General features: G+C 55.7%; 2 protein-coding genes across 4 annotated transcripts; both read right to left on the minus strand.

The window, feature by feature from the left end:
- Positions 1–92: 92 nt before the first annotated feature.
- SAPCD1 (suppressor APC domain containing 1) lies at positions 93–2,198 on the minus strand. Of its 2 annotated transcripts, none has more exons than XM_066264398.1 (5): positions 1,745–2,198; positions 1,379–1,519; positions 769–864; positions 591–644; positions 93–521 (listed from the first exon to the last, which is right to left on the minus strand). In XM_066264398.1, the coding sequence occupies exons 1-5, from the start codon at positions 2,195–2,197 to the stop codon at positions 426–428; spliced, it is 840 nt and encodes a 279-aa protein (XP_066120495.1). In that variant the 5' UTR covers position 2,198; the 3' UTR covers positions 93–425. The 2 variants fall into 2 exon arrangements, with proteins under 2 accessions (XP_066120495.1, XP_066120589.1); XM_066264492.1 differs by having other exon boundaries at positions 93–399; positions 1,745–2,195.
- A 671-nt stretch (positions 2,199–2,869) lies between these two features.
- MSH5 (mutS homolog 5) lies at positions 2,870–19,906 on the minus strand. Of its 2 annotated transcripts, none has more exons than XM_066252889.1 (24): positions 19,468–19,906; positions 19,088–19,211; positions 18,146–18,226; positions 17,900–17,962; positions 15,116–15,237; positions 14,820–14,929; positions 14,514–14,549; positions 13,520–13,602; positions 12,569–12,614; positions 10,297–10,435; positions 10,111–10,173; positions 7,797–7,925; positions 7,469–7,541; positions 6,714–6,823; positions 6,415–6,495; positions 6,103–6,190; positions 5,701–5,890; positions 5,465–5,591; positions 4,882–5,031; positions 4,530–4,604; positions 4,202–4,345; positions 3,853–3,990; positions 3,628–3,701; positions 2,870–3,132 (listed from the first exon to the last, which is right to left on the minus strand). In XM_066252889.1, the coding sequence occupies exons 1-24, from the start codon at positions 19,591–19,593 to the stop codon at positions 3,021–3,023; spliced, it is 2,484 nt and encodes an 827-aa protein (XP_066108986.1). In that variant the 5' UTR covers positions 19,594–19,906; the 3' UTR covers positions 2,870–3,020. The 2 variants fall into 2 exon arrangements, with proteins under 2 accessions (XP_066108986.1, XP_066108984.1); XM_066252887.1 differs by having other exon boundaries at positions 4,882–5,205.
- Between the last annotated feature and the right edge of the window lie 1,031 nt (positions 19,907–20,937).

Genomic DNA, 20,937 nt, shown 5'->3' on the forward strand with positions numbered 1-20,937 from the left:
TGCTCCTGCTCTCCAAGCTTAGGTGGAGGGGAAGACAGATGGGAGAAGACAAAGGTGGGGAGCAGAGCGGGGTAGGAGGGTACCAGAAAGTGTCACTTATAGAGTTGCTTTTATTTTTGAAATTCTGGAGAAGCTTCTATTTTATTTTTACATTTAAAGTTGAAGGCAATGAACATTTCTTCTTCCGAGAGAGATTTCAAAGAAAGATCACTTGTGCACATCACATAGGAGGGCAGGGGCCTAAGATACCGAGATGAAAGGGAAGTTTTCAGGAGCCGAGAAGGAACTTGACACCATGGTCTCTGGACGTCGGTTGACCCACCAGCCTGAAGCTGCTCAGCTGTTGAGTCAAGAAGCAGAACAAGGCAGCTGGTGGTTCTGACTCAGCCTCTTCTGTCACTGAAGGAGGGGGAGGAGAGGGGGCCTTAGACACTGGTAAGGTCCTTCCACCCCTTGGGGCAGCCTGGCCGAGCCCTCTTCCCTTTGGGCTGAACGACTCTTTTCTGCTGTGCTGACAACCCCTGGAGAAGGAGAAGAGAAACAGGCTGGGCATCTGTGCCCTCCCCTCCCCCCATGGCCTTCCAGTTTACCTGTTGCTGCTTCCTGGGCCGTCCCCTCCAGTCCTGGGTGGCATAAGAACTGGCCTGTCCAAGGGACATGGGGAGGACAGGGGGGGGATATTCAATGTTCTCTGTTAAACCAGTGTTGACCCAAGTCCCCTCTCTGCCCCAACCTCCCAAAAGTCTAAACTAAAAACAATAAACTCACCTTCCCCTGAATCAGATTCTGCAGACAGATGTTCACCCCTTGAATCTGGGCTAACTGGGGACCACTGGGCTCTGCGTGTAAACCTGTTAGAAAGTTCTAAAGGAGGAGTGGGAGGCTGACAGTGTGAACACTTGAGGGCCATCGGCCACTCCTCTCCTGTCCCCAGGGGCCACTCCTCGTTTCCATCTGGGTCCCCTCATGCCAGCACCCCTCCAAGGCAGGTAGGTGGGAGAAGCCAGCACTCTCCACTCCATCCCTGGAACAGTCCGGTTCCTCCATCCCCTCGAGTAGCACATTGTCTCTCTCCCCATTCTTTATGGACTTTCCCTGTCCTCCCTGGACCTGCCGGAGTAATCCATGCCACTCCCCCTGTCGATGGGGTGATCCAAACCGCATCCCTCTGAATGCAGTGCGGACCAGCCCCCTCCAGTCCCTACAATGACAGGGGACCGGACCTGACCTAACCGTTTGGTGGCACCCTGCCATTACAATTACAATGCTGCTTCCCATTCACGATCCCTGCTCATTAACTCTCTCCTCTCCCTGGTGGTGTCGGGGTGTGTCCCACAGCCCCGCTCCCCATCCCCACCCAGTGGGGCAGCCCCCGTACCTCTCCGAGGGCCCCCAGGCGCAGCTGCTGTTGCTGAACCTCCCACAGACGTCCCGCACACCAGGCCCGGCCGCGCTCCAGCAGCGCCAGCCCCTCCCACAGGGCGTCCTGTTCCCGCTCCAGCGCCCGCATCCTCTGCAGCTGCAAACGCGAGACAGAGGCTGCCTCACTCCACGGCCTGTCTCAGAGCTCCTGCGGGAGTTCACTGCCTGGTCGCTAACTGTGAGCCCAGACAGGGCCACCAAAGGCCTGGAGGGCAAGGGCAAGCGGTGGGGCAGACTAAGGAGGCCTCACAATTATGTGGAAATGGAGGGGCAGATCTGGCGACAGGAGCGTCCCCAGGGTCCCCTCTGAACGAATACTCACCCAGAGGAAGAAGCTGCGGGCCCCGGGGTCTTGGCGGCAGGTGGGCAGGGGCAGCAGCAGAACGGTGTAGGAGGCCGGCGCTGGGGGCCGGGTGCTGGGGCTCCGGCTCCCCATGGCTCGGAGGTGGGACCGTGCAACCACGCCCACGGCTGCCCAGGGCTGGACCCTCCCCTCCCCCAGGCTGCGTGTCCTACCCAGTCTCAGCCTCTCGGAGCCCCTCCCGCTGTGTCCCAGGCTGGGGTGTCCCCACTTCCGGGGAGAGACCGTCTCCCCTGGGCTCTCCGGTCTACCTCTCCTGTGCTCTCTCTCCTGTAGGGTCAGTTGAAGCTGGTTCTCATGAAGTCCCCCTGAGCAGAGCCCCCTCTGTCTCCCTACAGGAGTGTCACTGTGCTGCTCGCCTGTCTCTCTGTGGACTCCTGCTTGGCGGTCCATCTCTTTTCTGTTTGTTCTCATGCTTTGTTTTGGCCGAAGTAAACAATAACTTTCTCCAAAATAAACTTTATTCCTAATATGGCACAAAGTTTCTAGGAAAACTGAGAACACTGGGTCTGACGAACATTGTTTCTCTAACAAAGAGGGCGTGGCAGCCCCGGGGTCTGGGCAGTGGAGGCGGCAGTGGGAGGACACTCAGAGGACGGCCCCGGGGTCTGGGCAGTGGAGGCGGCAGTGGGAGGACACTCAGAGGACGGCCCGGGGTCTGGGCAGTGGGAGGACACTCAGAGGATGGCCCGGGGTCTGGGCAGTGGGAGGACACTCAGAGGACGGCCCGGGGTCTGGGCAGTGGGAGGACACTCAGAGGATGGCCCCGGGGTCTGGGCGGTGGGAGGACACTCAGAGGACGGCCCGGGGTCTGGGCGGTGGGAGGACACTCAGAGGATGGCCCCGGGGTCTGGGCGGTGGGAGGACACTCAGAGGACGGCCCGGGGTCTGGGCGGTGGGAGGACACTCAGAGGACGGCCCGGGGTCTGGGCGGTGGGAGGACACTCAGAGGACGGCCCGGGGTCTGGGTGGTGGGAGGACACTCAGAGGACGGCCCGGGGTCTGGGCAGTGGGAGGACACTCAGAGGACGGCCTGGGGTCTGGGCAGTGGGAGGACACTCAGAGGACGGCCTGGGGTCTGGGCAGTGGGAGGACACTCAGAGAACGGCCCGGGGTCTGGGCAGTGGAGGCGGCCGTGGGAGGACACTCAGAGGACGGCCCCAGGGTCTGGGCAGTGGGAGGACACTCAGAGGACGGCCCCGGGGTCTGGGCAGTGGAGGCGGCCGTGGGAGGACACTCAGAGGATGGCCGAGGCTGCGGGCAGCACTTCCTGACGTAGGAACGCGTCCAGGTCCAGCTGGGGGTCTTCCAAATCCAGTTTCAGAAACTTATCGACTAAGGCCTGGCAACTGACGGGAGAGGGAGCAGTGAGATAGCGAGAGCCTGGGTAACGGAGTCCGAGCAGTGCGGGAGGCTGTGTGCGGCGCAGGAAACCGGGCCCTGGAAAACTCAGGGATTTCAGCCCTGGCTGGTGGCGCAGTGGATAGAGCGTTGTCCCAGAGTGCCAAGGTCGCTGGTGCAAGCCCGAAGTCACCGGCTTGATCCTGAGGTCGCCAGCTCCATTCAGATGGCTCTGGCTTGATTCCAAGGGCACTGGCTTGACCCCAAGGTTGCCAGTTCAAGCCCCAGTCAGGGCACAACGATCAATGGGTAACACAACAAACTGATGCTTTTCTCTATCTCTCCCTTCCTCTCTCTCAAAAATAAATACCTACATGAATAAAGTTAGGGATTTCAGAAAGAAACAGTGGGCCACTGCAGGGCAAAGCGGCTTTCTGAGTCCCTGAAAGGAGAGAGTCGCAGAAGGTGCTAGAGGGGACAAGGACCCTGGGTCACGCGCTCACCTTTCCACGCGCTTCTCCTTCATCAGCTCCCGGACGGGCTGGATGGGTCTCCCGCTGCGGATCAAGTCGGAGACCTCAGAACAGGAAGGGAGAAGAAGGGGAGTTGGGTAAGAAAAGAGGGAGTAAGGGTCACAAGTCCCGTGGGCCCAGAAACCCTGTCCCCAAGAGGACAGTGGAAGCAGGCCCTGGTGGGCACAGTTGATTCTGACATCAGGATCTCGTCACCTCCTTGCCACGCGCGACGAGCTTGTCGGGAAGCCGAGCCTGGGCAGCTGTGTGGGAGGCGTGGCTGGCGTCAGCGACGCCTTCACAGACCCGATAGAGGAAGACCACGTCATTCCCATCCTCACAGGTCTCCATGGTCTGAGAAGAGAATAGGAGGGGACAGTATGTCGTCATCACTCAGCCTCCTGCCCTGAGACCCAGGGCCAGTCCCCGTGGGGAGTGAGGACAGGGAAGGGCCATCGAGGCCTCCGTGCCAGCTAGCCCGGAGGCCTAGCTGGCACGGAGTTGGAAGGAGTTGGTCTCCAGCTCGGGGACATGCTCGCCTAGGGGCTGAGGTTAGTCCCCTCACCAAATGCTGCACAAGGGGCCCCTGTGGCAGCAGCTGGAGCTGAACGAGGCTCAGGAAGTTGGTGGCCACAAAGACTTGGGGACATGCGGGTCCGAGTGCCAGCCAGTGTCGGAGCACCGCAGCCAGGAGGGCGAGCCCGTCCACCTGTGCAGACAGGGCGAGTGAGCACACAGAGCACCGCTCCCTCCGCCGGCCCTGTCCTTCCCGCCTGCCCTTTCTGTGTCCTTCTGCCCACACGCTCTCGTGTCCCCGACGCCCAGCCTCCCCGCCATGCTCCTCTTCCTCCGGCATGTCCCCTCCGTCGTTCCTTGTCCACTTCTCCGCTCACCGTGTTGGTTCCCTTTCCGAATTCATCCATAAGGACTAGAGACTGCTTGGTGGCGTTGTTCACTGCTTTTGCCACCTGCTGGGTACCAAGTGGACAAAGGAGAGTTTCGTTAGCATTGAAGGCCTGTGACACACTGACCACAGTCAGCCCGTGAATAAAGGGGTCTATCTGTCCACCCTACTGGACCACAGATTCCTCAGTGGTGCCAACAGTGCCTCCACAAAGCACGGGGTCAGAGTAGAGGGCAGGTCGTAGAGGGAATGTTTCTCCTGTTCCGGTCAGTTTTCAGGGGGTAGACTTCCTTCCCCACTACCGCCCTCCCCCAACCCCACCCCTCTCTGCCCCCTTTGACCTGGTTGAGGTCGATCATGAATGTGGAAAGGCCAAGGGAGATGGATTCGCAGCTATGAATCCGGGTGAAGATGGCATCTATGGTCCCAATTTCGGCTTCCTCTGCTGGCACAAAGCTGCCCACCAGGGCCATGAATGTGATCAAGCCAACCTGGGCAGGGAAGGACAGAGCCTGGGGCCTGGCTGTGCGGGCTGTGGTACAGGTGCGGCTCGACTGAGGTGGGTGGTAGGTCATGGAGAGGTGGACACAGGTGAATGGAAGGTTGTTACCTCTTCCACTCCGTTTAGAATCAGCAGAGAAGGACAGGGCGTGGCAGAGGCCATCCTGGGGAATGGTGTGGATCTATTCAGAGGTGGGGGAAGGGAGTTGAAGCCATGGAAAGATCTAGTAGGGCGTGGCTCTCACTCTACTAGAGCGGAGAATGGGACACGTGAGTGGAAGAGCAGGGTGTGGATCATGGTGTCTCTGCGAGAGGCAGGGTCAGAACGCAGCAGGAGAGGAGCTGCAGAGACCTGGGCTGGCTGGCAGGTGGGGAACGAGGTGAGGCTGGAGGTGCCAGAGGCCCAGTGTGCCCCTCTCCTACCTGTTTGAGGTATATGCTCTTCCCTGAGGAGTTGGGTCCTGTGATGACTTTGACCCTGCCTCTGTCCCCACCGCATTCTACGGAGTTGGGCACGAAGGTCTGGGCACAGAGTTCCATCAGAGGGTGTCTGCAGCGAGTGGAGAAGCACCTCACACGTGGGCCAGATGGACGCAGCTCCCAGAGTACGGGGTCTCCAGGCCCCTCGCACCTGTGCCCCCACCACCTTCGGTTCTCACCTGCCATTCTGGATTTGAACCCCAAGGAGCTGGGGGGAGTAGTGGGGCCTTGAGTAGCCATAGTCCCGGGCAGCACTGGCAAGAGCCAGCAGGACATCCAGGCGGGAGGCCAGGTCCAACACCCGGGTCAGGGCAGCCGTCCGCGCCAGCACCTGGCATTGCAGCTGGTACATCAGCAGGGTCTCCTGGTCTGCGGGGAGGCGGCAGAGGGGCTGGGGGTCAGCTCCGGGGGAACGTGAACGAGAAGCAGAGCCCCCAGAAGGTGGACCTGGAAACGGGCTGACAGGCGGTCCGAGACTCGCAGAGAGGACGCAGAGTCAGCGCCTCTCACGGAGCGAGAGCAGGAGGAACAGGAGCGGCGGGTCCCCTCCAGGCTGCCCGCCCCTGGCCTGTCGCCCTCACCCCGGATCTCGCAGTGCAGGTCTCCCAGCAGCACGTCCAGCTCCTTGGTCCGAGCGCTCCGGTAGTGCAGCTTCTCCTCTGAGAGGAACTGGGGGAGGGCAGGCTCAAGCTGTGGGCTCCGCACCTCTTGGGTCTCATCCTCTCCCACCTGTCCCGCCCCCACCCCGACCCCCCTGATTCCATTCTCCCTCATCTCGGAGCTAACACAGGTCACGCGACAGAGGACAGCCCCGTACTGGGCGGTGCTGATGGGGGAGGCCCCTGTCGGCTGCTGGTTCCTGTTCCTCGTCACCTCCCCACAGAGGATCTTACCATGAAGTCCAGTCCCTCGATCTCAAAGTCACTGGCCTCCACCATGGAAGGCAGGCGGGGAATAGAAAGCAGGAAGCCGATCTGGGGCGAGCAGAGAGGGGGCACGGCAGGGTGTGAGGTGCTGGCACTTGCTCTCCCCAGAGGGAGCCAGAGGCCCTTGCACCCAGAGCAGCCAAGGCCACCACAGGCGTTTATGTTCTCAGACTGCTCCATGTGCTGCTATCTGCCCATGCGTCCTATATAAGCCTGACACCTCCCGAAAGACCCCCGGGGGTGACCTGCAGCCCCCCCACCCTCACCAGAGGGATGTAGATGACGCTGCAGGAAGGAATACGGGAGTCCAGGTTCTCCAGCTCCTTCTGAGCGACCTCGGTGAGGAAACTTGGAAGTCCCACCAGCCTTCGTTTTTCTAGAAGGGCGGGAGGCACGTGAACATCAGAGGGAAGACTCCAGCCCTGGCTGCCATGCGTATCACAGTGGTAGTGGCCACCGACCAAGGACAGCACCCCGTCGCCAGGCGGGGCGTCTCAGGGCTCACAGACGGCACCCCGTCGCCAGGCGGGGCGTGTCAGGGCTCACAGACGGCACCCCATCACCAGGCGGGGCGTCTCAGGGCTCACAGACGGCACCCCGTCACCAGGCGGGGCGTGTCAGGGCTCACAGACGGCACCCCGTCGCCAGCAGGGTGTCTCAGGGCTCACAGACGGCACCCCGTCGCCAGCAGGGTGTCTCAGGGCTCACAGACGGCACCCCGTCACCAGGCGGGCGTGTCAGGGCTCACAGACGGCACCCCGTCGCCAGGCGGGGCGTGTCAGGGCTCACAGACGGCACCCCGTCGCCAGGCGGGGCGTGTCAGGGCTCACAGACGGCACCCCGTCGCCAGGCGGGGCGTCTCGGGGCTCACAGACGGCACCCCGTCGCCAGGCGGGGCGTGTCAGGGCTCACAGACGGCACCCCGTCGCCAGGCGGGGCGTGTTGGGGCTCACAGACGGCACCCCGTCGCCAGGTGGGCCGTCTCAGGGCTCATAAGCCCATCCCCACAACCCACACTCACTCTCGTCAATTTCAGGATCTATGTTGGGCAGGACTGTGAAGTGATTAGCAGCAAGACTGCCCTCAAAGTCCACCTGAGGAGGCAAGAAGTCCAGTTGCTTATAATCCAGCACAGTCTCTTGGTCCTGGTCGTCACCTCTGCCCGAGCTCCCGTTCTCCCTGCGGGCCCTGATCTAACCCTAACCCACCGAGCACATCCCTGATGTTCTGCCACCTCCCGTCACCACCCCATCCTGGAGTCATTCGGCGTCCTCGGTGTCTCCCAGGCTCCCACGCCGCATCGCTTGCCCTTAGCTCCCCAGGGGCTTGGCCGTTTTCCTTCCACTCACCACTTTCCCAATGAGGCTGACGACATGGTGCAAGTCATCGGAGAACTCTTGGGCAATGTCCCTAAAAAGCTGGACGGACTGGGGCAGGGAGCGGCAGGCGTCCCTCAGGCCCAGGGCACTGCACACCGTCTGCAGGAGAAATGGACAGAGCAGGGTGGCCCACACCCTGCCCCAGCTGAGGTGAAGGGACAGGACTGGATGGAGGACAAAGACCAACGAGGAAAAGCAGAACAGTGAAGACAAAGAGAAGATCTCAAAGGCAGAGAAGAAACAGTGAGGGAGGAAATGTGCCAGGCTCTGCCCTCAACACTGAGGCTACAAAGACAACCAAGATATGGTCCCGGTCCATATGAACTTACAGCATAGGAGGAAGAAATGATTTTTAAAAGGAGCTGACTGGTGGTGGCTCTGTGGATCGAGTGTCAAGCTGGGACGCTGAGGTCCCAGGTTCGAAACCCTGAGGTCACCATCTTGAGCATGGGATCATCAGTATGATCCCATGGTCGCTGGCTTGAGCCCAAAGGTCACTGGCTTAAGCCCAAGGTTGCTGGCTTGTTGCCCAAGGTCACTGGCTTGAGCAAGGGGTCACTGGCTCAGCTGGAGCCCCCGGGGTTAAGGCACATATGAGAAAGCAGTCAATGAACAACTAAAGTGCCACAGCTATGAATTGATGCTTCTCATCTCTCTCCCTTCTTGTCTCTCTCTTGCTAATACATAAATTAAATAGATAGAAAAGGTTATATCTATAGGTGGAAAGAGGGGACAAGGATAGAAGCTATAATTAATTGACTATCTCTTGTTTGAGAGATTTGACTTTGGAACTATGTAAATATTTTACATAATTACACAATTAAATTTAAAAAAGAAATTTCTAAAAATAAAAAATGAAACAAGTGAACATAAATGTATGTCCACATAGTGGCATAACTACACAGAGAGGAACTATTCCAAGTAAATAAAACACAGTTGTCTGTTTATTCCCAGTGGGGACAAAAAGAACCATCTCCTCTCCACTCAATCAATCTTTTTTTTTGCCTTGGCTTGTAGTGCGGTGGACAGAGCACGGTCCTGGAAAACCGAGGTTGCTGATTTGATCCTGGGGTCACCACAAGTCAGGCTAAAAGAAAATTATTTTTTTAAAAAGAATAACTACCACCTGACAAGGTGGTAGCGCAGTGGATAGAGCGTCGGACTGGGATGCAGAGGACCGGTTTGAGACCCCGAGGTCGCCAGCTTGAGCACGGGCTCATCTGGTTTGAGCAAAAGCTCACCAGCTTGGACCCAAGGTCGCTGGCTCGAGCAAGGGGTTACTCAGTCTGCTGAAGGCCCGCGGTCAAGGCACATATGAGAAAGCAATCAATGAACAACTAAGGTGTCGCAATGCGCAATGAGAAACTAATGATTGATGCTTCTCATCTCTCTGTTCCTGTCTGTCTGTCCCTCTGACTCTGTCTCTGTAAAAAAAATAATAATAATAACTACCACCTGCTGTGTGGCGGCACAGTGGATAGAGTGTCAACCTGAAACACTGAGGATACTGGTTCGAAACCTGGTGTTGCCAGGTCAAGGCACATACAAGAAGCAACTACAAGTTGATGCTTCCCACTCTTACCCCTGATCCCTGCCTTTCTCTCTCCCTCCTCCCTCTAAAATCTTAAAATAATAATTTTATTTTAGAAATCATACTGCAACCCTCACTGGTTGGCTCAGTGGCCCAGCATGTGGATGTCCCAGGTCCGATTCCCAGTCAGGGCACACAGAAGTGACCATCTGCTTCTCCACCCTCCCCCTTCTCTCTTTGCCTCCCACAGCCATGGCTCTACTGGTTTGAGCGCATCAGCCCTGGGCGCTGAGGATGGCTCCACCTCAGGTGCTAAAAAATAGCTCGGTTGCGAGCATGGCCCCAGCCAGGTGGATCCCTGTGGGGGGGGGCAGGCAGGAGTCTGTCCTCTCTATCTCCCCTCCTCTCAGTTGGAAAAAAAAAGAAGAAAAAAGAAATCAAACTGAAATAGTTAAGAATGAAATGATATGATGGCTGGGAGCTGCTTCAAAATAATGCAGGAAGTGGGAAGTGGGAGAAGATACACACGAAACCAGATCGGCCTGAGTCCAGGTGTTGAGGCTGCGAGGTAGGCACATGAGGACACGAGGGTTCATTTTAGTATTCCCTCTAAATTTTTTGGACACTTTCCACAATACAAGCTTAGAACAAGTGTTGGGATAAAACTGGACAGTGTATCCACAGAGGGCACGGAACACATGCTGAGGGGCTTCACCTGACCTTGTAGGAGTCAGAAGGCGGGTCCTGTCCTACCTTGTAGAGAACGTGCCAGTCGCTGACCTTGGTGTGGGACAACTTCATGCGTTTCAGAATCAGCTACAGCCAGACAAGGAGACAGCCACTGTTCTCCCTCTCCCAGCCTAATGCCCCGCAGGAAGCACCGTGGCCCTGTCAGCCCTGCCCTCCTCCCCCACCTCCGGCTCCCTACTCTGTGCTCACAGGCACATTCTTGATGTGACCCAGCAACCGATGCAGCGTCTGAGCCATGTCCAGGTTCTGGGGTAGCAGGAAAAACTGAATGACGTCTAGACGAGAGTTGAGCTCCCCCAGGTCCTGCGTTGGACGTGTGAACCACAGCCTAGATAGAAGTGAGGGTTGGGGTAGGGAGACTGGAAATTACAGCTGTTCTTCTCATCACTGTCTGGACCCTGATTTGTGAAAACGTGCATGTGCAGGTCCCTGGCAATTGTGGCGATATGCATGTGTACTGGTAAGTACCGTGTCCAATCTGTGCAGGGGCGTCTACACGATGGGTCCACTGAAACTCTCTGGATAGGAGCACAGCTGTCTGTACACTGCAGCTGATGGGTGTGACCATGTGCGGCATCCCACACGGATATGTGACACAGCCTGTTAGCACTGGAGAGGGAGGGCGGCGTGGGGAGGCATTTGTCTGATAACACTCTTACGGTGGCTGAGTGGGAGAGTGGGAGTCAGAATGAGTTCGTGCCTGACCAGGTGGTGGCGCAGTGGATAGAATGTTGGACTGGGATGCGGAGGACCCAGGTTCGAGACCCCAAGCTTGCCAGCTTGAGCGCAGGCTCATCTGGTTTGAGCAAAGCTCACCAGCTTGGACCCAAGGTCGCTGGCTCGAGCAAGGGGTTACTCGGTCTGCTGAAGGCCCATGGTCAAGGCACATATGAGAAAGCAATCAATGAACAACTAAGGTGTTGCAATGCGCAACGAAAAACTAATGATTGATGCTTCTCACCTCTCCGTTCCTGTCTCTGTCCCTATCTATCTCTCTCTGACTCTCTTTCAGTCTCTGTAAAAAAAAAAATAATAATTATAATAAAAAAGAATGAGTTAGTATATCGGCCTCCAGCTGTGAAAGCGTGGCTGGTAGAACAGCACAAACACGTTTCCTCTCATGTTCTCCCTGGGAAGGTATAATTGTCCCCTGTGGGACGGTTTAAGTCCTCAGTCATGGTCATGGCTGGAATGGCTGGAATGGAGGACGCTCCAATGGGAAAGGGTTGAGGAGGGCTTTGGGGAGGTAAGCCTGGAGAGGAAAACTGGGTGGGTGGGAACATCGCACGGCTGCTGATGCTAATCTGCACCCCGCAGGTCACGAGGAAGCCTCCGGAGGCTTCTGTCGTTTAGTTTCTACCTAAGGGTTTTTTTGTTTGTTTGTTTTGTGTGTTTTGTTTTTTTTTTTACAGAGACAGAGAGTCAGAGAGAGGGATAGACAGACAGGAACGGAGAGACGAGAAGCATCAATCATTAGTTTTTCATTGCGCATTGCAACACCTTACTTGTTCTTTGATTGCTTTCTCATATGTGCCTTGACCGTGGGCCTTCAGCAGACCGAGTAAGCCCTTGCTTGAGCCAGCGACCTTGGGTCCAAGCTGGTGGGCTTTTGCTCAAACCAAGATGAGCCCGCGCTCAAGCTAGCAACCTCGGGGTCTCGAAGCTGGGTCCTCTGCATCCCAGTCCAATGCTCTATCCACTGCCTGCAGGCTCTATCTAAGGTTTTTTAAAGAGCGAAGTGACCTGTTTGGATCTTTGTCTTGGATTAACAGGTATTTTAGAATAAAGGGTAGGATGGAGAAAAGAAGAGAGCAGAGGCAGAGACCAATTTAAAGGCATATATAATGCTCTGGGTCAGAAGTTATGACAGCCAGAATTAGAGTTGGAAAGAGGGAGGAGGGGCGGCTGGGAGACACTGGAGGAGGGACTCAACAGGCCCTAGAGAATGACTGAACATGGGGGGTGAGGGAGAAGCTTCCACTCAAGGGGCAGAGCTTGGGTCCTATTCCAGCAATGTCCTTAACCAGAAAAGGGGATACAGGAAGAGGAACAGGCCGGTGGGCCCCAGTTCGGATGCTGCCTCCAGAAACCGCCAGGAGAAATGATGTGGAAAGAGCATTCTGCACGCGGAGCCCTGACCTGGACTCACGAAACTGAGTTATCAGAGAACAGCTCCAATGGGAAGGGTGGTTTTTATAATTAAAATTATAAACGAAAAAGGACATGAGGGCTTCGTTTCTGCTGCTTGTGTGTGTGCAAGTCTGTGTGGCCCCGAGTGTGTTATCTGTGCTGACGATGTCGTGAGGTTAACGCCGGCGGCCACACGGGGCCGCTGTAGAGGTGAAATGTATTTAGCCGGCACCCGCAAAGGACAGCTGTCTAGATTACCACTTTGCGGGGTGGTGTGTGTGTCTGCAGCCTGCATGCATCCGTCTACAGCACGTGTGTGAGACTCACTCACCTGAGCAGCTTCTCTCCCCACTTACAGCGGCATCTGTTGAGGATTCCTGGGGGGGGGGGACAGGAAAAGAAATGTGTGGCTGTGCCCACGCAGAGGAATCCAGGTCAGAGGTTCCGCGTTGGGCAGGCTGGCCTGGACCAGGGGGACCGGGGTGTTCCCCAGATACAGGACACAAAGGCAGTCAAAGCCAGCGTGTGGCCCCAAGTCTGAGCCGGGAAGACCTTCTATGGGCTTAGGGGTGGGAATGGACACGCACCAGAACACTCAGCCAGAAAAACATGCAGAGCAAGCATAGTTAGACTCACAGACAGCCCAACACATATGTGTAAACATGAGACATAACCCACTGATATGTGCATACTGAAGCCAAGTGGATACTTGAGGCCATGTCCCCAGGATACCCTAAAGCCAGAGAGACAACTGATAAAGACTCTTGTGTAAATCAAACATGGGCCTGGCCGGTGGTGGCGCAGTGGATAGGGCATCAACCTGGAAGGCTGAGGTCGCCAGTGCGAGGCCCCCGGCTTGCCTGGTCAAGGCACATGCGAGAAGCAACTACCAATTGATGCTTCCCACTTCTTGCCCTTCTCTCTCTCTCCCAAAATCAATAGATAAAATATATATATTTTAAATCTGACATGGGCAGTTTCACAGTTCCTACCTCACCCCTGTCCAGAGGGCCTCCCACCGCCCCGGACAGGCGCAGAACTTGTAGAAACATTCCAACAAACCCGAGGAATAAACATGCAGTTGGTAAAGTAAGAGATGGCAGACTGATGGCACTGGACAGCCACAGGGTCTGGGGAGATGCCCAAGTTCAAGCAGGGCACAAAGAGGGAAAGGGAGCGGACTGGAGTGGGAGGCGTCTGGCCCCGGGCAGGGAGGGACTGGGACACGTCTGGAAGGCGTCCGTTGTGCGGGGTGACAGACTGACAGACGAGGCACACATACCGAAGAGGCTGAGCCCCTCCTTCAGTCCACTGGCCACTTTGTACACGGAAGGGTGAGACTCGCTCTTAAATATCTGCAGAACACTGTCAGGGAGAAACGGGGCAGTTCTGGGTAACCTGAATTTTTAAAAATTAATTAACTGATTGGTTTTTAGAGAAAGAAAGGGGAGAGGAGACAGAGAGACATCAATTTATTGTTCCACTTTCCATTTAATTGTGCATTTACTGGTTTCCTCTTGTATATGCCCCAACCGGGGATCAAAGCCACAACTTTGGTGTGTTGGAATGATGCTCAACCAACTGAGCTCACTGGCCAGGGCCTGGGTAACTTGGATTTTTAAAGGGAATTGAAAAAAAATGGAAGGGCCTGACTGGGCAGTGGTGCAGAGGATAGAACATCCACTTCGGACGCAGAGGACCCAGGATCGAAACCCCGAGGTCGCAGGCTTGAGTGTGAGTTAATCTGGCTTGAGGGCAGGCTCACCAGCTTGAGCACAGTGTCGCCAGCTTGAGCGTGGGACCATAGACATGAATGACCTCATGGTCACTGGCTTGAGCCCAAAGGTCGCTGGCTTAAGCCAGGGGTCATTGGCTTGGCTGGAGCCCCACCCCCCATCAAGGCATGTATGAGAAGCAATCAATGAACAACTAAAGTGACACAACTACGAGTTGATGCTTCTCATCTCTCTCCCTTCCTGTCTGTCTCTCACACTAAAAAAAAAAAATAAAGAAAGAAAGAAGGGGGTTGAGAACAGCCTCCTGAGATCAAGTCCTATAAGGTGAGTCCCTCACTTCTCTCTGCCTCCGTTTCTCCTTTCAGAAAAGGGTGACAACTTTGTGCTTTTCTTTTTCTCTCCTTCTCACACCCAGTTCTTTCAGCAAGACAGATCTTAATAGTCCCAGATGAAAGAAACTGGAGCCTCATTAAGCATGTAGAGCATTAAGCTTATTCCTTCTCCGTCCCCAGAGATGAGAGCCTGCCTCTATCTGCTTACCTGTAAGTATCTTGATCTATGCTCACCAAATGGGTCCTGAGGGCAGAAGAGAAGGTGCGGGGTATAAGATGTCGGAATGCATTGTAAGTCCCACCCCCCTCACCCCGCCTTCCGGGACAGTCTCAGCCTTCTCCCTGAGCTCCACACCCCCAGGTGCTCCCGTTGTCCCAGAGCATTTTACCTGGTAGGTCACTGCCCACCCGCCTCACCTGTACCCCCACCCGCCTCACCCGTACCCCCACCCAACCCGCGTTACTGTTTAGGCCTCCCACTTTACTTTGGCTGCGGTTATGGTAAATCACCTACAACACAAATTTCTTAAAGCCCAGGATGGGGACGGTGATGTTATAGTCTTCCAGCTCAACTCCAATTCTTCTCCTACCCAGGAACTTGAGCAGCCCTCCAAGTGCTCGAACCTGGGAGGGGACCAGGAGAGGAGCAGGAGTCAGTTCCACTGTCCTGGAGGCGGGACCACACCAGGGAAAACTATTCTTTTCAAGGGCTGGGCTAGTATCTCCCAGGACTCACCCCAAGGATGGGAGTGTTTCTGCCTTTATTCTACCTGCAGTATCCCAGCCCTGACTTCCCAGGACCCGTCTCACCGTGAGAAGGCACTCGAAGGGAATGATGGAAGAGAGGAAGAGAATTCTCTCAGTGGTGGTCATGGAGTCTGGGATGAAAGAGTAGTTTCCAGAAAGGAGGCGCTGTTTGCTTATCTCCAGACCTATTTTGGAGATGGCATGGGGGAAGAGCAGACTCTTAGTCTAATGCTCTCTCTCTCTTCTTATTTCAATTAAAATGTTTATGTTGATTGAGTTTAGAGAGAGGAAGGGAGGAAGGGGGAAAGGGGGGGGAGAGAGAGTGAGAGAACATTGATCTGTTTCTATATGGGTCCCGACCAGGGACTGGACCCATAACCTCTGTGCTTCAGGATGATGCTCTAACTAACCAATCCATCTGGCCATGGCTCTATCCTTTTTAAAAATTTTCCATTGGCCTGACCAGGCAGTGGCACAGTGGACAGAGCATCAGACTGGAATGCGGAAGATCCACGTTCGAGACCCTGAGGTCACCAGCTTGAGAGCAGGCTCATCCGGCTTGAGCACAGGATCACCAGCTTGAGCACAGGTTCATATTGGCTTAAGTGTGGAATCATAGACATAACCTCATGGTCGCTGGCTTGAGCCCAAGGTTGCTGGCTTGAGCAAGGGATCACTCACTCAGCTGTAGACCCCACCCCCACCCCATCAAGGCACATGAGAAAAGTCAATGAACTAAGGAGCCGCAATGAAGAATTGATGCTTCTCATCTCTCTCCCTTCCTGTCTGTCCCTCTCTCTGACTCTGTCAAAAAATTAAAAATAAAAAAATAACCAGTAAAAATTTCCATTGATATGAGAGTCTGACCTGTGGTGGTACAGTGGATAAAGCATTGACCTGGAATGCTGAGGTCACTTGTTTGAAACCTTGAACTTGTCCCACCAAAAAGATCATATATTGTAACATTAATGCCCTAACATCTAATTTGGATAGAACATTCCATTTTTTGTGTTTTTTTTTTTAAACTTGGGAAGGTTATAGAAGTGCCTTATGGGTCATCAAGATCACTAGGGCAGTTGTTCCCACTCCCCTAGCAAATGGCTTTGGTTTAAAGGAGGAAATTATAAGTCAAAGCTGTCCAGCCTGACCAGGCGGTGGCGCAGTGGATAGAGCGTCGGACTGGGATGTGGAGGACCCAGATTTGAGACCCCGAGGTTGCCAGCTTGAGCGCGGGCTCATCTGGTTTGAGCAAAAGCTCACAAGCTTGAGCCCAAGGTCACTGGCTCAAGCAAGGGGTTACTCAGTCTGCTGAAGGCCTGTGGTCAAGGCACATATGAGAAAGCAATCAATGAACAACTGAGGTGTCTCAATGCACAACGAAAAAATGATTGATGCTTCTCATCTCTCCATTCCTGTCTGTCTGTCCCTGTCTATCCCTCTGACTCTGTCTCTGTAAAAAAAAAAAAAAAAAAAAAAAAAAAAGGCTGTCCAGGCTGAACTGTGGTGGTGCAGTGGATAGAGCATTGACCTGGAATGCTGAGGCCGCCAGTTCAAAATCCTAGGCTTGCCTGGTCAGGGCACACATGACAACCAAGCAAGGAACTGAAACAACTTTAAGTTGATACTTCTCATTTTCCCCTCTCCTCTCTTTGTAAAATCAATAAATAAAAGCATTAAAAAAAAGAAAGCGCCCTGGCCGGTTGGCTCAGCGGTAGAGCGTCGGCCTAGCGTGCGGAGGACCCGGGTTCGATTCCTGGCCAGGGCACACAGGAGAAGCGCCCATTTGCTTCTCCACCCCTCTGCCGCGCTTTCCTCTCTGTCTCTCTCTTCCCCTCCCGCAGCCAAGGCTCCATTGGAGCAGAGATGGCCCGGGCGCTGGGGATGGCTCTGTGGCCTCTGCCTCAGGCGCTAGAGTGGCTCTGGTCGCAACATGGCGACGCCCAGGATGGGCAGAGCATCGCCCCCTGGTGGGCAGAGCGTCGCCCCATGGTGGGTGTGCCGGGTGGATCCTGGTCGGGCGCATGCGGGAGTCTGTCTGTCTCCCTGTTTCCAGCTTCAGAAAAATAAAAAAAAAAATAAATAAATAAAATAAAAAAAAGAAAGCTGTGTAGCTCTGGCTGGATAACTCAGTTGGTTAGAGCATTGTCCAGATATACCAAGGTTGTGGGTTCGATTACTGGTCAGGACACATACAACAATCAACCAGTGGCCTGACCAGTGGTGGTGCAAGTGGATTGAGCATTGGCCCAGGTTCAAAACCCCAACGTCAGCGGCCAGAGCACAGGCTTGTCAGCACATGTTCTCTGGCTTGAGCGTGGGAACAGACATGATCCCAAGGTTGTTTGTTGGCTTGAGCCCAAGGCCACTGGCTTGAGCAAGGGGTCACTGGTTCAGCTTGAACCTCCTGGTCAAGGAACGTATAAAAAGCAATAATAATACAGTAATAATAAAAACTAAAGTGAAGCAACTATGAGTTGATGTTTCTCATCTCTCCTCCCCTTTTCTAAGAAAAAAAAAAAGGAATCAACCAATGAATGCATAAACAAGTGGAACAAATTGTCTCTCTCTCCCTTCCTCTCTATCTAAAATCAATAAATAATTTTTTAATCATTCTCTCTTCTCAGGGAACGCCCTCATCCCTACACATCCCTAAGTGGAGGTTTCATAATAAGTTGCAGATTATTAAAGGGCAGGGAGCAGGAGAGATCTTGAGACTGGTCAGTCACAGAGCTTGGAGAACACAAAGGTTTAGGATGAGATAAACAGGGAGACCTCGGATGATGGGGTGGAATTAGGAGAAAGGTTAGGAAGCTGGGATGTGGGACTGGGCAAAGCTAAAGGAGATACCGAAATCCACACTCGGCAGAAATATGATTTCAGGTCTCTCAGGCTCTCTGGGCTCCTGGGAGGCTGTGAGGGAGGCACAGAAAGGCCCATTAGTCTGTCCATTTCAGTCTTTCTGCCTCTGTCCCCCCTTCCCTCTCACCCAGGCCTGGCTTCCTGACTGCCTCCCTGTAAGACCCTTTGGTCTCCTGGAGCATTCTCGACTTCAGTCCTTCCTCCTCTCCCCTCTCGGCCTTACCCAGTCCTTACCAAGCTTCCCCAGGAACTCAGTCATATTCTCATCCTGCTTGGCACTGGTAACAACAGACCGGGGATTGATTTCATCCAGGACTTGGAAGTTGAATGGAGACCAAATGAGTTAAAGAATCTTTATCCCCTGACTGAGAAGAAACCAGAGCCCTCTCGTGCTATCTCCCACCCCATCTCAAAAGCTCATTTCCTTTCTCTGAGAGTAGGGAGTGAGTGCCCAGCGCAGTGGGAGCACAGGTGAGTCAGGCATGAGAGTTAGGAACGGAGTGGGTAGTGAAGCTGGTAGGTGGGAGGTGTGCCCTGGAGATTGTTATGCACTATAAATCCCATGAGGACAGACATGACCAATTTACCCAGGGGCCTGTCTCCAGCTCCTGATACCCTGTAAACACCTAATCAATATTTGCTGAATGATAAAATTAGTTCCTAAAAACTACAGACTGCGGCCCTGGCTGGCTGGCTCAGTGGTAGAGGCCAGTGTGTGTAAGTCCCGGGTTCGATTCCCGGCCAGGGCACACAGGAGAAGCGTCCATCTGCTTCTCCACCCCTCCCCCTCTCCTTCCTCTCTGTCTCTCTCTTCTCCCGCAGCCAAGGCTCCATTGGAGCAAAGTTGGCCCGGGCGCTGGGGATGGCTCCGTGGCCTCTGCCCCAGGCACTAGAGTGGCTCTGGTCGCGGCAGAGCGACGCCCCGGAGGGGCAGAGCATCGCCCCCTGGTGGGCATGCCGGGTGGATCCCGGTCGGGTGCATGCGGGAGTCTCTCTCCGCCTCTCCGCTCCTCATTTCAGAAAATTAAAAAAAAAAAAAAAAAAAAAGAAAACAAAACAAAACACTACAGACTTCCCTCCAGAAGTCAACTAATGACAACGGATGGAGTCAGGTGAGCGGGCAGGAGCGAGAGGCACTCGGGTCCCGGAGGAGCAGGGTTGGCGCCCCGCCCGCACCTCGCTGCAGAAGCTGGAGGCTCTCGTGGTCCGGAGTGTCCGGCATGAAGTGGACGGTGGCGTCACCCGTGTCATAGTAGGCAAGGCCCAGGTGGCCCAGGTTCCACAGCACACACAGGTGGGTCTTCGGGGACAAGGAGGACACGAGTGTCTGACCCTCTCCTCGTGCAGGCGGGCGCCGCGCCTTCATTTACATCCCGTTCCCCGGTCTCCGAGCTGGGGCCCCACCCCGCCGCCCCTTCCAGGCCCTGCTGACCGCCGCGGCGGGGGCGGTGACCGGCCCGGGCCTCCTCCCCGCTCCCTTTCCCGTCCAGCACAGCGGCGGGGACGTCCCGGTCACCTCCCCGCGCCCCGGTCCCCCACCCGCGCGGCCCTGAGACCTCGGCCGGCTCCTCCGGGTCCTCCTCCTCCGGCCCGGGGGCCGGGCTGGGGAAGCCGGCCGCGGCCGCCCCGAGCTCCGGCCCCTGCGGCCGCCCGCCTGCGCTCGCTGCCGCCGCCGAGGCCATGGCCCCGCGGGTGCGGACACGGACGCCGGCTCCGGAGCGCGCGGTCCCCGCGCCTGGGAAGGTCTGGGCCGGGGCTGAGGCGAGAGAGGGCACGTTTTGCTTTAAACACGCGCGGCGTGTCGAGGGCGGACGTCCCGGGGTTTCGATGCCGCGCGGGCCGTGGACGCCTCGCCCGCCCCCACGGCTGCCACACCGAGGCGGCCCTCGGGATGGAGACTGACTGCGGGCCCGGCGGGGCGAGCCCCGGTCTCCCCTCCCGGCCGCTGCCCACCACGCCCCTACGTCCGCGGCCGCCCCGGTCTCAACTTCCCCACCCGACTGGCGGACGATTTGCGGAGTTTTCCCGCCTTTTCTGTCACATGAACCTGGACGCGCGCAAGACCGCGTACCCAACCGCTACCAGTCTGCGGCGGGAGGAGCGCGCTGAGAGGAGGATGGGGGTGCGCGCGCAATCGCCCCACCCCCTCTGACCGCTATTGGTCAGGGAGTCTCGGATCCCGCCGAGAGAGCCAACAGGGCGAGAGGGAGGAGGGGAATCGCAGTCTGAGAAGGCTGGGCACTGATTGGCCGATTCTCATGGGGCGGTGCCAGGACGCTCAAACTTCCCGCCCTCTGCGGTTGCTTAGCACCTAGGCCTCTGGTCCAGGGCTTCTGGTATTGATAAAGACGGGGTGGAGCCTGTGAGAAGGCCGGAAGCGGCCGTGCTTGAGTCCCAGCCCGGAGGACCGTTCTAGGGGCTTTGCCGTGAGGGGTAGGGGGCGGGTGTGGGCGGGGTATCTGGGGAGAAGGCCGATCTTAAAGGGCAAGAGGGTCATTTTTTTTTTGGAGACTGGAGATAAGCAACAGTAATTCAACCTGTGCCAACAACTCTAAGTTAATATTTGTCCCTCTGAGTTAATATTTATAAAGAGCTTAGACTAGTGCCTGGCAAACGTAGTCACAGCTACGTGTTTTAAACACGCAGAAGTAAGTGAGACTCCTATCGCAGCCTTCCTTTGCCAATTTCCTGAGCACAAGGGCACTACAGGCCCTAAAGTATCATTTCAGCCTCCCCAAAGGAAGTGAAGGCGTTGGCATGACACCAAATTCTGGCCAAGAGTAGACCTGATACGAACACCTACACTGCTATTGGGACATAACCCTGGGCGCCTGCGTGCTCTCTCTCTCTCTCTCTCTCTCTCTCTCTCTCTCTCTCTCTCTCACACACACACACACACACACACACACCCTAAGGACGGAGGCTTGCCACTCATTCTTACAGCAACTATTATGATAAGGCGCCAAAGAGCTGTAAAACTTAGCATTAGCAACGCCATTTTAAACAGGAAAAGTCAAGCCTCTTAC

The sequence above is a fragment of the Saccopteryx bilineata genome, chromosome 1, assembly GCF_036850765.1.
Source record: "Saccopteryx bilineata isolate mSacBil1 chromosome 1, mSacBil1_pri_phased_curated, whole genome shotgun sequence".
In the NCBI taxonomy this organism is placed as follows: Eukaryota; Metazoa; Chordata; class Mammalia; order Chiroptera; family Emballonuridae; genus Saccopteryx; species Saccopteryx bilineata.

Coding starts and splice junctions, on each gene's coding strand:
- SAPCD1 (XM_066264398.1), bottom strand. CDS start 2,197: ATGAGAACAAACAGAAAAGAGATGGACCGCCAAGCAGGAGTCCACAGA. Junction 865..1,378: donor GCCTGGGGGCCCTCGGAGAG/GTACGGGGGCTG, acceptor CTCCTCCTTTAG/AACTTTCTAACAGGTTTACA. Junction 522..590: donor GGCCCAGGAAGCAGCAACAG/GTAAACTGGAAG, acceptor CTCCTTCTCCAG/GGGTTGTCAGCACAGCAGAA.
- MSH5 (XM_066252887.1), bottom strand. CDS start 19,593: ATGGCCTCGGCGGCGGCAGCGAGCGCAGGCGGGCGGCCGCAGGGGCCG. Junction 7,926..10,110: donor ACTGGCACGTTCTCTACAAG/GTAGGACAGGAC, acceptor TTTCTCCTGCAG/ACGGTGTGCAGTGCCCTGGG. Junction 4,605..4,881: donor TCATGATCGACCTCAACCAG/GTCAAAGGGGGC, acceptor GGTACCCAGCAG/GTGGCAAAAGCAGTGAACAA.